We start from the raw sequence: 15,067 nt of genomic DNA, 5'->3' as shown, positions 1-15,067 counted from the left end.
ACAGAAGGGGTCAGGAGACGTGAGTTATGTGACTATATCCCAACATCCCTCTTGACCATGTGAATACATCCCACATGAGTCACTACGGTAATACACAAGGTGACCACATTTCACATGACTGCATCACATGCGGTAACACCACACGTGAATGCATCCCACGTCCCCCACTTCATCTGTTCACTTGAAGAATGTTACCACGTGAGGTGGGCAACATGTGGGATGCATTCAGATGGGGTGTAAGACTCACTGTGACCACATCCTACGTGGCCACATTCCATGTAACACATCCCATATGACCAGAGAAAATATAGTAACATTCCATGTGAACACAACCTACGTGTTCACATGCTGTATGAGTACAATCCATGTGTTCTCATTCTATGTCTCCAAGTGAGTGTTGAAAATTGGAACGCATTGATGTGAGCATCAATGAACAGTGCATTAAAATAAATGGTAGATTTATGCATGCATTAGGGAGAGTACTGACCACTGCATGAAACAGCATTGAGGGTGCATTAGGGTGAAGAGTATATTAATGAAGGATATACAAGAAGTGCATCAAGGAGTGACCATATGCAGGGCAAACGTGCACCATGTGCTTACCAATTTTGACGGTGATTTTCTTGCCGTGTGGACTTTTATCAAAGAAGCTGCGACCAGATTTCTCCAGGTAGGGTTCAATGTCACACGCAAACAACTGTCCATCGGCCGGAAGGGCCTCAGCCATGGACAAACTTGCAAATCCGGTAAACATGCCAATTTCTATCACAGTTTTTGCTTTCTGCATGCTGACCAGCATCTTGAGGACTTGACCTGCAAACACAGAAATCATAGGGGGTTAGTATTGAGAGTAGACAAGTGGTAGGGGATAGGATGGTGGTGGTGGTGTTGGGGTTTGATGATTTTCTTTGTTGCAAAATTTTCGTACGAAGTTTAGTGTAATATTCAGAGGAAATCAAAGTACCCCAACATCGTTGTCACCACCACCAACAACAACATCATCTTCATCCCATGCTTGCATGAGTCAAATGGGATTTGTCAACACAGATTTGCTATGACTGGATGCTCATCTATTTCCATAGAAGATAAAAAATGAAAGACACCCCTTCCATGACAGACGCTTAAAACTATCAAGGAAGACAAAGACACAGTAACACATGCACACATCATAATTTTAGCATCCACTTTTCCATGCTCACATGGATCAGATAGAATTTGTTGCGGCAGATTTTCTATGAATAGATGCTCTTCCTGTCACCAACCTTCTCCTGTTTCCGAGTAAGGTAATATTTCCCAATAGCCAGATCTGTTTTCCATGGAAGATTGGAAATGAAAGTGACTCCTTCCATCCATTTGTGTCAGTGACACTCATTTTGCAACTATCACATGATGTCAAGACAAGGTCTCACACACACACAAATATATGAAAAGTTCTTGGATTTGGGTAAAAGCAAATACAATTATGATTTTATTCAACATATTCCCTTCTCAGATTCATACACTTATTGCAGCAGTCCTAAAGATTTTCTAAGCCCTGTGAAAGAACTTGGAGGGCTGAGCTTCCAACCAGGCCTTCCATGATACCCTTAAAACCAGGAATTTTTCAGCACCCCCTCATATACGATGGGCTTCTTTTAGTTTCTATATACCAAATCCTGCAGCTTGGCACCAATGATCACAATTCATTTCTACAGCTGAGTGAACTGGAGCAACATTAAATAAAGTGTCTTGCTCAAGAATACAACACACAACCTGATCTGAGAATTGAACCCACTACCTCATGATTGTGGGCCTGACGCTCTAAGCACTGATCCATACACACACATACAAACCATTCATGGAAGTGTCCCAGTATGGCCATAGTTCCATTGAACGAAATGAGTAAAAGATAATAGATACCTGCCCATTCTCCCGATGCCATATTAGGGCTTAGCCTATACTGTGTGACTTTCTGCTGGGCCAAAAGTTCCCAATTATTGGTGTTAGTAAACTGAAGAATTTCCCGACGAACTGGTGTCACTGGAGTGTTTAAGTTCATTGAATAACAGTCACGCTTGATGTGCATCTGTAAGATTTTCAAAAGTCGTTCTTTGGTCTCTTTGTCTTCAGTGGTCTCGTACCAAAGTTTTAGCTCCTTCACAGCTGGGTCATATAAATTTAAACCTTCTAAACTGTTGTCCATTGTTTACTGTTTGGGTGTTTGGCTGGTCAGGTTAGAGTTGGCAAAATGTCAGTCAAAGTAGGGAAGAAGTAACCAGAGAATAAAAAGAGGAAAGAAAAAAGAAAAAAAATTAATTATAAGATACAATAGATACACATATACAGGATGCAGTGAACGAACTGTTGTCTAAGTTACACAAAAATGACAATAACACTGACATCTCATTTTAACAAATGCATTTATCAAAATTACATAAAAATATCTTTGAATACTAAAGAGTAAATTTATTCAATAAAATCGCCATTGGCTTCAACCATAACCTCCAGACAACTTCGGAATCTCCTGCAACTCTTTTGGGTGGCCTTCTTGGTTTTAAGTTAATGAATGTTGCCATAATCCTTGCCTTCAGCTCATCTTTGGTGTTACAAGGAGTTTTGTTGGTCTCTCGTTCAACTGCACTCCACACAATAATCAAAGGGGTTGCAGTGTGGGGAGTTAGGGGTAATATGGCTGCAGAAATTGTCAGACAGCCATGACTGGGTTCTCCTGCTTGTGTGACATAGGGCAGTCCTATTGCCAGACATAGGGTCTTCCAGCAGCCACCCTCTTCACCCAGGGCAGTACTACCTCCTCCAGGCACTTGATGTAAGCTCTCTGTGTTGAGTCTGAAGCTATGTGGGAAGATGGAGGCGTAACATCACCATCATTAGTGATCACTCCAAACAATGATGTTGTCACTTTCTGTACATGTCCTCAGACTGACACCCAAACACTCTGACATATTCATACTGGAGCTTCCAGCACAGATGCCAAGCAGTACAGCATGTCATTACCAAATATCTGGCAGAGTGAATTGTGTCATGGTGCTTTTTTTTTTCTTACAGTCAATTTTTTTTTAAAACTCAGAAATTATTTATTATTGTTATTGTATTTATCATCATTACTTGGTGGCATTTCGTTTTAATAATTTAATCCTACTTAATTTAATTTTTTGAGAATTATCTCCCTTACATCTGAAGCAAAAATTAAACTTCTACAAAACTAAGTTATCTCCCTTGAAAATCTGCTCTCTGAATTCGTCGGAAGAGATGAGAAGCAATGGAATCTTCTGAGATTTGAACTGGGATCATGAATATACGGAGCGTAGGGGTATGCGGATTGCGTGTATTTGCTGTAGTCAAAGGTATTGTTTGTGTCTGAAAGGCAGACCAGTATCTCCATTAAATATTTCTTTGAAATAATAATGGATTGTTTTAGACACAAGTTTTGTGATTTTCAGGGAAGAAGGTTAGTCAGTGCCAGCGACATCACAGAGCTGAATTGGTACTTCAGTTCATCGATTCCCGAGAGTTCCGGATCCCAGTTATCAACTCATTTGCATATAGCCAATCAGAGCTCAGCTATCAAACTAGTGTTAGAAAGATATAATGTCATAAGTTGGGGAACTGATGAGACTTGTTATAATTATAAAGGAAGAGAAAAAGAAGGTAAGTAATTGGTGAAATGAGAGAGGGCAACAGTGAAAAAGAGGCAGAGAAGACAAATAGGGAATAAAGAGAGAAAAAGGGATAAGAAAGATGGGAAGAAGAGAGAAAAAACAACATAAAAAATATATCAATATGATCATGTAAGTGAAATAGATATATAGAAAATAAACTCAAGTGAGAGAGGAAGAGGGGAATACATAGAGGAGGAGGAGGGAAGGATGATAGAAGGGGATTGTGACGAGAGAGAGGGAAATGAATGTACAGAGATGTATATGAAAATATGAGCAGGTCATAGACCCACATATGTTAAGAGGTCATCCTTATAAACATGGATAATTTTTCAAAGTACAAAAATATAGATCATGCAAACACAGATAAAACACCATGTGTAAGTGCACATATACACACCCAGATCCATACTCATATAAATACACACATCATATAAACATATGCATTTATATTAGTATGAGGTCTGATCAATAAATATTCAGACTGTTGCCATAGTAACAAAGCTGAGGCATGCAGAGTGAAACCGCATGGCACAAATTAACCATGGACTCTGCTGTGCATGCGTACTAAATTTTCATATTCTAGCTCACTTTTGCTGTTTACAGCAGTGCTTGGAAGGAACATGTGTAGTGTCAAGTGTGGGAATCCAACAGAGAAAAGAATGTTAATTGTTAAACACCAAAAATGACTCAGATATTTTATTCTCAAGCTCAATTACAATCAGGTTGAAGTTGAGGAATTTCTTGAAAGAAAAGTACCTGTCACCTGATTGTGTTTTAAAACTCTCTCAACTTACTCTTAAAGATGATGCAACATTTGCAATGTAATAGTTTCAAACAAGTAGGGAGAAAGTAGCAAGAAATCAGAAATTACTTATTTTGCCCCATTCCTATAGTATTTTCAATTGTTGAAAACAACCTGCAACAATCCTATGTGAAGGGGAGCGCAATCAAAGAAGCCTGGGTTGTAAGAAAAACATCAAGTCAAACCCAAAGGCCTTCTTCCATTATGCCAAAGAAACGGCCTCAGTATGCTGCAAAATAGGACCCCTCTTCCAGAAGGATGGTTCCCTCACAGATAACCCAACCAAGATCAGTGAGCTTCTGAGAGACCAGTTCAAACGTGTCTTTACCAACCCATTGGAACAGACATTAAAATGAACATGTGGATTTTTTTGTCACCTCACCTATAACCAGCGAGGCAGTTACGATGGATTACATCAACATTGGGGAAGAAGATATAATACTAGCCATAGATGAGGTTGACGCAAACTCATCTACTGGCCCTGATGGTTTCCCAGCAATCCTCGTCAAATCGTTTAAACGTGCCCAGGTGAAACCACTATGGATTCTCTTTGAGAGTTTTCTTGCAAATGGCAAGCAAACTAAAGAAGCGAATAATATGCCCAATCCATAAGAGAGGAAGCAGAGCAGATGCCAATAATTATAGGCCTATCTCTCTGACTTCAAACATCAGCAAAGTCATGGAATGAATAGTCAGAGGGAAACAAATTGCATTCCTTAATGAAAACAATTTGCTGAGTGATACCCAGCATAGTTTTCGAACAGGTAGGAGCTGCCTGATCCAGCTCCTACAGGACTATGACTAAGTATTGAGGCAGTTACTCGACAACTCAAATATGGACGTAATATACTTTGGCTTTGCAAAAGCTTTTGATGAAGTGGATCATGGTATGATATTCCACAAACTGCGTGAAAACTTTCCATAGCTGGAAAGCTTGGAGAATGGTTACATGACTTTCTGAAATATAGAAGTCAGGCAGTAGTGGCCAATGGACCCACTTCAGAGAGAATACGAATAGTGAGTGGTGTAGACATTGTGTATTGGGAAAAAGGAAGCAGTCTGAATTTTGGATAATTCTTTATTAGGGCATTCATTTGTTTACTAAAATCGTCATGGAAAAACCAAAATCAATGGTTTTGGTTTTGATGAGTTTGATAAATGAACGAAAGTGATAATAAAGAATTATCCAAAAATCTCACTGCCTTCTTTCTCTCTCTCTCTCTCCCTATATATATATATATATATATATATTGTGTGTGAAGGCTCAGTGGTTAGAGCATTGAGCTTATAATCGTGAGGTAGTGAGTTCAATTCCTAGAGCAGGCTGTGTGTTGTCTTCTTGAGCAAGACACTTTCTTTAATGTTGTTCCAGTTCACTCAGCCATAGAAAAGAGTTGTGACATCACTGGTACCAAACTGTATCAGCCTTTGCCTTTTCCAGTTAATCCAAACATGAACAAAGAGAAAACACTATGTGAAAGGAAAGAAAGAAGAATTTAACGTTTTGAGCAGAGCTCTTCATCAGAAACATAGAAAAAGGAAAGGAAGACGGAGAAAGAAAATCGCCAACGATACACACGTGGTCACATATTGAATATATATATATATAGGGATGAGTGGCGGTTTGGGCAAGTGCCTTCTACTATATCCTTGGGCTGACCAAAGCCTTGTCAGCGGATTTGGTAGGTGGAAACAGAAAGACGCCCGTCACACATGTGTCTTTGTGCCTGTGCTTGTCTCCCCATCACCACTTTGTGAGTTTATGTTCCCATAATTTAGTGGTTTGGCAAAAGAGACTGATAGAATAAGTACTAGGCTTTAAAAAAATAAGTCCTGAGGTCGATTTGTTTGAGTAAGACCCTTCCAGGCAGTGCTCCAGCATGGCTGCAGTCAAATGACAGAAAGAGATAAAAGAATAGCACTTGCCTTTGAAGTGTACATATATACTGAAATGTTTTAATTATAGTGTTAATTAACATGTATTACATTTTCATTCTTTATATTTATATATAAATATTATATTGTTTTTGTATTTGGTTTTCAAGATTCTTTATGTGAATTAGTGTGTTGAAGCATATTTTATTGTGTCTGGGAAAGTCATTCTGTTTTAATGCCTTATTAAATATATGTTACTTTACATATAATTTATGAGTTAATTCTATTTACTGAAATTTGCTAAAAAGCATATTTTGTTTTAAAGTAGTTCTCCTTGTAGACACAATTGTCAGTAATCATACTGTTTCCATTTCTCTCAGCCAATATTTTTACATTAGCCTTCTTTCAAACTCTAAATAATGGAACATACAGCTGACCATGTGAGAAGATTTGGGTCAAAAGATTTATTCCAGTTTGTTCAAAAGTCTGTCTCTGTGCCTTGTTGCATGTCAAGGCAAAAGCTGGCTTGAAAGAAAATAGTTTGCATGTAAATGTGAATTTCATTTCTCGAGATACAAGTGGATATTCTTGGGAATTGCAGAGTTGATCCTGCATAAAGACCAGAAGCCTCAATAACGGATGGAAGCACTCCGTCGGTTACGACGATGAGGGTTCTGGTTGATCCGAATCAACGGAACAGCCTGCTCGTGAAATCAACGTGTAAGTGGCTGAGCACTCCACAGACACATGCACCCTTAACGTAGTTCTCGGGGATATTCAGTGTGACACAGAGAGTGACAAGGCCGGCCCTTTGAAATACAGGTACAACAGAAACAGGAAGTAAGAGTGAGAGAAAGTTGTGGTGAAAGAGTACAGCAGGGATCACCACCATCCCCTGCCGGAGCCTCGTAGAGCTTTTAGGTGTTTTCGCTCAATAAACACTCACAACGCCCGGTCTGGGAATCGAAACCGCGAGTCCACTGCCCTAACCACTGGGCCATTGAGCCTCAATAACATGACCATGTAAACTGACAATGATGTAGTGTGTGCCATTGCAATGCCCATTAGTAGCATCTACATTTCTCAGAAGTATTATGAATTGTTTTTTCTTCAATTTGAGAATGTGTGGTGGAAATCCTGATGGTGTAAGCTTGTTGATGAACTGAATTGGATACAGAATTTCATTATCAACTGTATCTGAGATTATGTATATTTTTAGCCCACCAGATAACAGAAAATTATTCACAAATTGTGCTATTTCATTTGTTGGCGTAACAATGGTTGTATTTGCAAGCCACACAGGGTTTGTGAAGTTAGTTTTGAGGTCAGCATATACAAAATCACATTTTTTTTTTTTATGCCCTGCAACCATATATGCATATGTATGTATATATGCATATATTTTATATTATTATATGATCATATGCCACACATCCTTTTCCAAGTAAGTTTTATATATATATATATATATATATAGATAGATAGATATACATATATATATATATGTATGTGTATATATATGTATGTATATGTATATGTATATATATATATATATATGTGTGTGTGTGTGTGTGTATATATATTTTTTTTTTCTTGTCTCAGTCATTTGACTGCAGTCATGTTGGAGCACAAAGCATTTTTAACATTCTTCAGAAACTGATTGAAGTTTTGTAGACTATTCATGTATTGTATTCATATGTTTAACATATTACTGTCACGTGTGAAGCAACGGGGTGAGAATGGCTACAATTGTTTCGTTTATGCATGTGTGTATTATCTTCGACTTTTTCGGTCGTTGAACGGAGGCCTTGCTGAGGCACAGCATCGAATGGTTTTAGTTGAACAATACGACTTTTGTAAGTTTTTGTTCTTTAAAATCTGGTACTTAGTCTATCGGTGTCTTATTGCCGAACCGCTAAGTTATGTGGACGTAATGAAACCATTACTAGTTGTCAAAACGAGAGCCTGGTACTTAGTCTATCAGTGTCTTATTGCCGAACCGCTAAGTTATGTGGACGTAATGAAACCATTACTAGTTGTCAAAACGAGAGCCTGGTACTTAGTCTATCAGTGTCTTATTGCCGAACCGCTAAGTTATGTGGACGTAATGAAACCATTACTAGTTGTCAAAACGAGAGCCTGGTACTTAGTCTATCAGTGTCTTATTGCCGAACCGCTAAGTTACGTGGACGTAATGAAACCGTTACTAGTTGTCAAAACGAGAGCAGAAAGGCAAACACGCACGCTCGTGCACACACATATACGACGCGCTTCCACGCAGTTTCCGCCTTCTACTAAATTCTCTCACATGGCTTTGGTTGGAGCTATAGTAGATGACAAAATCGTCCAAGGTGCTACGCAGTAGGACTAAACCAGAAACCATGTGGGTACAACTCCATAAATCTCTGAGCGACATATACACAGTACTCCATAACCGCACAATCATACTTGTTGCACCAATTCTGAAAAAGAAATTACTTATTTATATTTCCACCCAACCCACCAAAGAATTAAAAAAACACAAGCATTTTATACTAATTGCCATCGAGCTTACGATAATTTTTTCCCATCGTTATGTTGATGCGCGTACATGATAATTAAATATCATAATAATTAAATAATAATTAAATACACCCATCAATCCCGGGCTGTAATCTTAACTTGGCTACGTCCATCATTAGAGCGGCTGCAGCTTAAATGATTTCGTATTTAAACCTGTGTTGTTGTCTTTGCTTTTTATCAATCACTGACGCAACATCTGGATATCTTTTTCAGAGGGGAAAATATTTAAGACTACACCGTTCCCATTTTACGGAATGTTTGCTATTGTCCGTGTTTTGTTAGAAAAACGTGACTCTTATATAACGCAGCCGCTACGTGACTGGTTGTTTGATTTGCTAGAAATAACAGCCAAATCTGCTACCAACTACTAGGTGTAGGTATGTCTGTGTCGTAAGAAGTTTGCTTCCCAACACATGGTCCTGGGATTGACCCCACTGCATGACACCTTCTGCTATAACCCTAGGCTGATCAAAGTCTTGTGCGTGGATTTGGCAGGCTGAAATTGAAAGCCTGTCGCGTGTATGTGTGTGTGTGCATTTGTGTTTATTTGTCCCCGTCCCACCGTATGACAACTCGTTTGTTTACGACCCCCGTAACATTAGCAGCTCAACAAAAACCAGTCCTAGGGTCGATTTGTTCGACTAAGCCCTTAAAAGCGATGTCCCAGCAGGGCCGCAGTCTAATGACTGATACAAGTAAAAAAAAAAGAAAAGAAGACATTACATACTGAAGTCCTAAATAGACGGGATAGCCACGGCTAGAATGCCTTTAGAACACAGGTCTGCTTCTTCGCGATTGAACTAGGACAAAACAACGAATACGAAAGTCTCCGTGTATTATTCGTGCGACAATTAAGCCTTTGTATTACGTATACATTTCTATACTTGCGTCTGTGTGTGAGTGTGTGCGTTCATTTTCATTTACAGCGTATAATCTACAATTGCATGTATTTACTTCAATACAAACAACTCCCGCATGTCAGTAAACATAGGGTTCACGTTGCACAGATACATTTCAGCCTATGTCAAAGACAGTCACTGATAATAGGCAGTTCATGGCGTCAGTAAGGGCGCCACAGACTTTAGAACTTCACATTTGAGTCTCCCTAACGGCCACACGCACGAAATAGGGAATAGTAAAACAGTCGATAACTGACGAGGAGTTATCTTTTGGTATTTTGTCCTCTACTTATCTTTCGTGTGCATACCTATTTTTTAATCGTTGATGATGTCCAGTACTTAATGGGTATTTTATATACATACATACATTAAATCTCTAAGCGACATATACACAGTAGCAGTACGGAATCGTAACATATAATTGTCAATTATATGTTACGATTCCGTACTGCTATTGTGTATATGTCGCTCAGAGATTTTATATAGCTTATTTCTCCTATTTCGAAATCAGCGATGGTTCGTCGCTGGAAAAAGCATATCGTATTTTGCGAGTGGGGTGACTTTCATCACTAGCTGGTGATTAACACACGCTGAGGACGGGTAACCACCCAGAAACTCGAGTCCGTATGTATCACGTAAGGCTAGAGATGGGAGCGATGACTTTCCCTTGCAAATACTAATCGGACACAGAATGTGTGTCGTTTGCCAGCTGGAAGAGATGTCTTCCTGGGGCTGTAAACGCCAGTAGCACCGTGCCATATAGGACGCCACACTTGGTTGATAATTATATATATATATATATTTCTTTTACTTGTTTCAGTCATTTGACTGCAGCTATGATGGAGCACCACCTTAAGGGGTATTAGTCGAACAAATCGACCCCAGGACTTATTCTTTGTAAGCCTAGTACTTACTCTGTCGGTCTCTTTTGCTGAACCACTAAGTTACGAGGGCATAAACACACCAGAATCGGTTGTCATGCGATGGCGGTGAGACAAACACACACACACATATATATATATATATATACGACGGGCTTCTTCCAGTTTCCGTCTACTAAATCCACTCACAAGGCTTTGGTCAGCCCGAGGCTATAGTTAGAAGAATCTTGCCCATGTGCTACACAGTAGGACTGAACCCGCAACCATGTGGTTGGGAAGCAAGCTTCTTACCACACAGCCCCGCCTGGATTATTCCAATCCAGTACGTAGATGTTGTCGTTGTTACATTGATGTGCGGTACATATTAGAGTTGAAAACTCTGGCAATACTGTTTGCAGAGTTATATAACGAAACAAGAAGTTGGGAAAATTTTCGGTGTTATTTATTCACCACATACATAAAGCATCTTCAGACGTTGGGCCTCGCTGAGGAAATGACGAGGGATCGTCACCTCTGGCGATTTGCTGCATTTGAGAAAGCACGTGTGTGCATGTATGTAAAATCGCGGCCATCCATGCATGCAGGCATGTCCTTTATGGTCATGCCCCCACTCTCAGCTGAGAGGTATTCGTCTTGCAGGTGTCAGTGCCACGTAAAAAGCACCAAGCACACTCTGTTAAGTGGTTGGCATTAGGAAAGGCACCCGACCGTAGAAACCATGCCAAAACAGATGACTGAAGCCTGGACAGCTCTCTGATTGACCAGCTCCTGTCAAACCCATGCCAGCATGGAAAACGGACGTTAAATGATGGGGATGTGTGGCGGAGGGTGAGTAGTGCATTCTCCTATCGTGAACGACAAATGGGCTGGACCGTCTTATGTTGCGGATACATTGGGCAGTTGCCCACGAGCCGCACTAGTTTAGTCATCGAATTCTGAAATATATATATCTCGTGGCTTACTGTCAATGAGAAATACTATAGGACCCAGTGCGCTGATTCGCCCGGAAGCCTGTAAAGCTGCTAAAACAGCCGTGAAAATGGGAGTTTCACACCGCACCACAAACCAACTGAGAAGTTTGTATATATTCATAGACAATCGAATCATCCAAGTATCTTTATGAACTCACTTGACAATGTTGGTAAAAGTATATCCTCGATAACTTCTGATGAAGATGCTTTCATGGAAGCAGCTAAAGAATAATGGATTCTCAGATAAGATTAGATACGTACAAAACACTGGGAAGACAGAACGTTCGAACTGGAATAGGAAAAGAAACATTTTATGGCACAACCCAATACTTAACCTAGAAGTAAAAAATTAAAATAGCAAGGTGTAACCTTTGAGAGAATAATTGAGAATTTTTGTCCAAGCCAGTAATGGTTTAAATAAAAGAACGGAACTGTTTGCACCTTGTATGCACGGAGCTAAATATCTTTTATGTAAATACCAGCCTTCTTGAATTTCGTCTTGCTTTGGGCTTCGAAATATTTAAATAAGGCGCAAAAAAACAAAAAAAAACTTTTTAAAGAATTTAATGTATTAAAGCATATAATATTTGAGGCAACTTGGTATGTGGGACATGAGATAATTTTTTGAAGATACTTTTTCTTTTTAAAAATGTGCATCTTATATGCCATCAAATAGTATTTGTATGTATGTAGATAAATTAAGAAATGGAGTTAAACGCAAGTGTTATTCGAATCTTTATACTTCCGACATATGTTTCGAAGAAAATGATTACCGCGTATATGAAGGGAACGCTGGCAAGTTATTTTTTGAAAAACCGTTAATAGATTTAACGTCAAAAGTAATTTAGAAAAAGAGGAGGAGAAAGAAAAAAAGGTAACAGAAAATTAAGAGTGGAGAAATATAGTGCGATAGAAGAGTGGAAATAAAGCTTTAAGGCGTGTATTGTATCGTATGTATATGTGTGTGCATGTATGTGCGTTGTGTGTGTATGTGCGTGTAAATGGATGTATGAATATATTTCATATAATAATTTTTTTCTTTACGAATTTTCATTATTTTTTTTTTGATTCTGTCTTCTGTGTGGAATTCTGTCTTTTGCAATGGAATTAATACGATTATCCAATAAAATTACTCTTAACTCTTTTACTTGTTTCAGTCATTTGACTGCGGCCATGTTGGAGCACCGCCTTTAATCGAGCAACTCGACCCCGGGACTTATTCTTTTTAAGCCCAGTACTTATTCTATCGGTCTCTTTTTGCCGAACCGCTAAGTGACGGGGACATAAACACACCACCATCGGTTGTCAAGCAATGCTAGGGGGACAAACACAAACACACACACACACACACACACACACACACATATATATATATAATATATATATATATATATATATACATATCTACGACGGGCTTCTTTCAGTTTCCGTCTACCAAATCCACTCACAAGGCACTGGTCAGCCCGAGGCTATAGTAGAAGACACTTGCCCAAGGTGCCACGCAGTGGGACTGAACCCGGAACCATGTGGTTGGTAAACAAGCTACTTACCACACAGCCACTCCTGTTTTTTTTAATATTCCCCATCTACCCCCTAACTCCACAACTTTCCACTATTTTTCGATTTTTTTTTCCATAATTCCTGGTTTTAAAATGCGGTCAGTCCGATTTTGCCATTCGTTTCTCTCTATAATTTCCAAATAATTTGTTAAATACTTCGAAATCAAAGTCGAAAAAGTTTTAAACAATCGCGCATGCGCACCGCCTACTATCAGTTCTTGCGTGTTTGTTTAAGAGAAAATCACTTACTAACAGAAAATGTCATGAAAATAAATAATTTGCAAAATACCTTTAAATTAAAGCGGAAAAATTTCCGGTATGTGCTTTATAAACGTATTGAATTTTTCTCCCAGGCATTGTCCACGAAGTGTACAATCCAGATTTCAATTTGATTGTGATCTCGCTAGGAGTCACACATTTCTGTCTTAAAATAACAGTACGTGCTTCGATCAGAACTCCGCCAAATATACATACACACACACACACACACACACACACACACATACACACACATATATATATATATATTATATTATATATATATATAATATATATATACATATATACATATACATACATATACATATACATATATACATATACATACATATATATATATATACATACATATATACATACATATATATACATATATACATACATATATACATACATATACATACATATATATATATATACATACATACATACATACACACACATACATATATATATATACATACATACATACATACATACATACTACATACATACATACATACATACATACATACATACACACACACACACACATATATATATATTATATTATATATATATATATATATACATATCGCAATCCTTCGGTATTTGTACATGACGTCATTCACACACACTTCCCTCATGACATAAAAAGGCAAAGATAAAAAAGAACGTGAATGACGTCGTCTCCTCATACCGACACAATCTGTAGACCAATATCGAAGGACCACCAAAAATGAAATAAGTACTGTTGTCAATTTGTTCGACTAAAATCCTTCTAGGCAGTGCCCCAGCGTGGCCACAGACCAAGGGGGTGCGTGTCTGTACGTATGCATGAGATCGTATAACATGCGTGTTCGCATGCCTGTCAATGTGTAAGGGTCTTTAAAAGAAAATGATCTGGTTCTGCTGTTTATCTCGCACCCCTGTAAATTCCTGCAACCGAGCGGTTCGACATATAGGGAACGACTGAGTGGGGTGGGTACACTAGCCTGGTCGCAAACTAGGAATAATTAACTCGGTGTCTGTAAAACAAATTTACAAAACATATATACGAATTTACATATACACACATACATACGTCCAAGGTTACGTATGAAGAGATTCGCTTTCTCACAGGCATATTGAGATAGATAGACAGATAGATAGATAGATAGAAAGATAGATAGATAGACAGATAGATAGACAGACAGATAGATAGATAGACAGACGGATGGATGGATAGATAGATAGATAGACAACCTATGCTTGTGTGTTTACGTCCCCGTAACTTATCGGTTCGGCAAAAGGAACCGATAGAATAAGTGTGTGTATGAAATGCTGATCTTCGGTCCACGGTAACGAAACTAATTCTTCACGTAATCTCTACACCAAATTTCAAACGAAAAATACAGTAAACACGAGAGATAATGCGAGTCCGTCAACAAAATAACACTCACCTCTTTATAAACTCGCTCCTGTCTCTGTCTGTCTCTAACTAAATTAGAAGCTGACTACGCCTCTATCTCTAAATTCTGTGTTTTGCTTTCTCATTTCGTCAATCCACTTCCCCCTCTCTCTTTTTCTCTCTCTCTCTCTCTCTTACTCTTACTCTTGTC

General features: G+C 38.7%; 1 protein-coding gene across 3 annotated transcripts in view; it reads right to left on the bottom strand.

The window, feature by feature from the left end:
• The window catches only part of LOC115222932 (O-methyltransferase MdmC), a 19,335-nt gene extending 4,268 nt beyond the window's left edge, over positions 1–15,067 (bottom strand). Inside the window, exons 1-4 of one of the 3 annotated variants that reach the window (XM_036512057.1) lie at positions 14,909–14,973; positions 8,998–9,001; positions 1,900–2,212; positions 604–813 (exon numbers count right to left, since the gene is read on the bottom strand). In XM_036512057.1, the coding sequence (XP_036367950.1) occupies positions 604–813; positions 1,900–2,182 (493 nt within the window). In that variant the 5' untranslated portion in view covers positions 2,183–2,212; positions 8,998–9,001; positions 14,909–14,973. Of the gene's footprint in view, positions 1–603; positions 814–1,899; positions 2,213–8,997; positions 9,002–9,625; positions 9,756–14,908 lie in introns of those variants that run through there. The other 2 variants (XM_029793331.2, XM_036512058.1) reach the window with 2 other exon arrangements.

This window comes from Octopus sinensis, linkage group LG21 (genome assembly GCF_006345805.1).
Source record: "Octopus sinensis linkage group LG21, ASM634580v1, whole genome shotgun sequence".
Classification (NCBI taxonomy): domain Eukaryota; kingdom Metazoa; phylum Mollusca; class Cephalopoda; order Octopoda; family Octopodidae; genus Octopus; species Octopus sinensis.
Note: the sequence above shows the minus strand (reverse complement) of the source record. Positions and strands in the feature narration are given on the sequence as shown.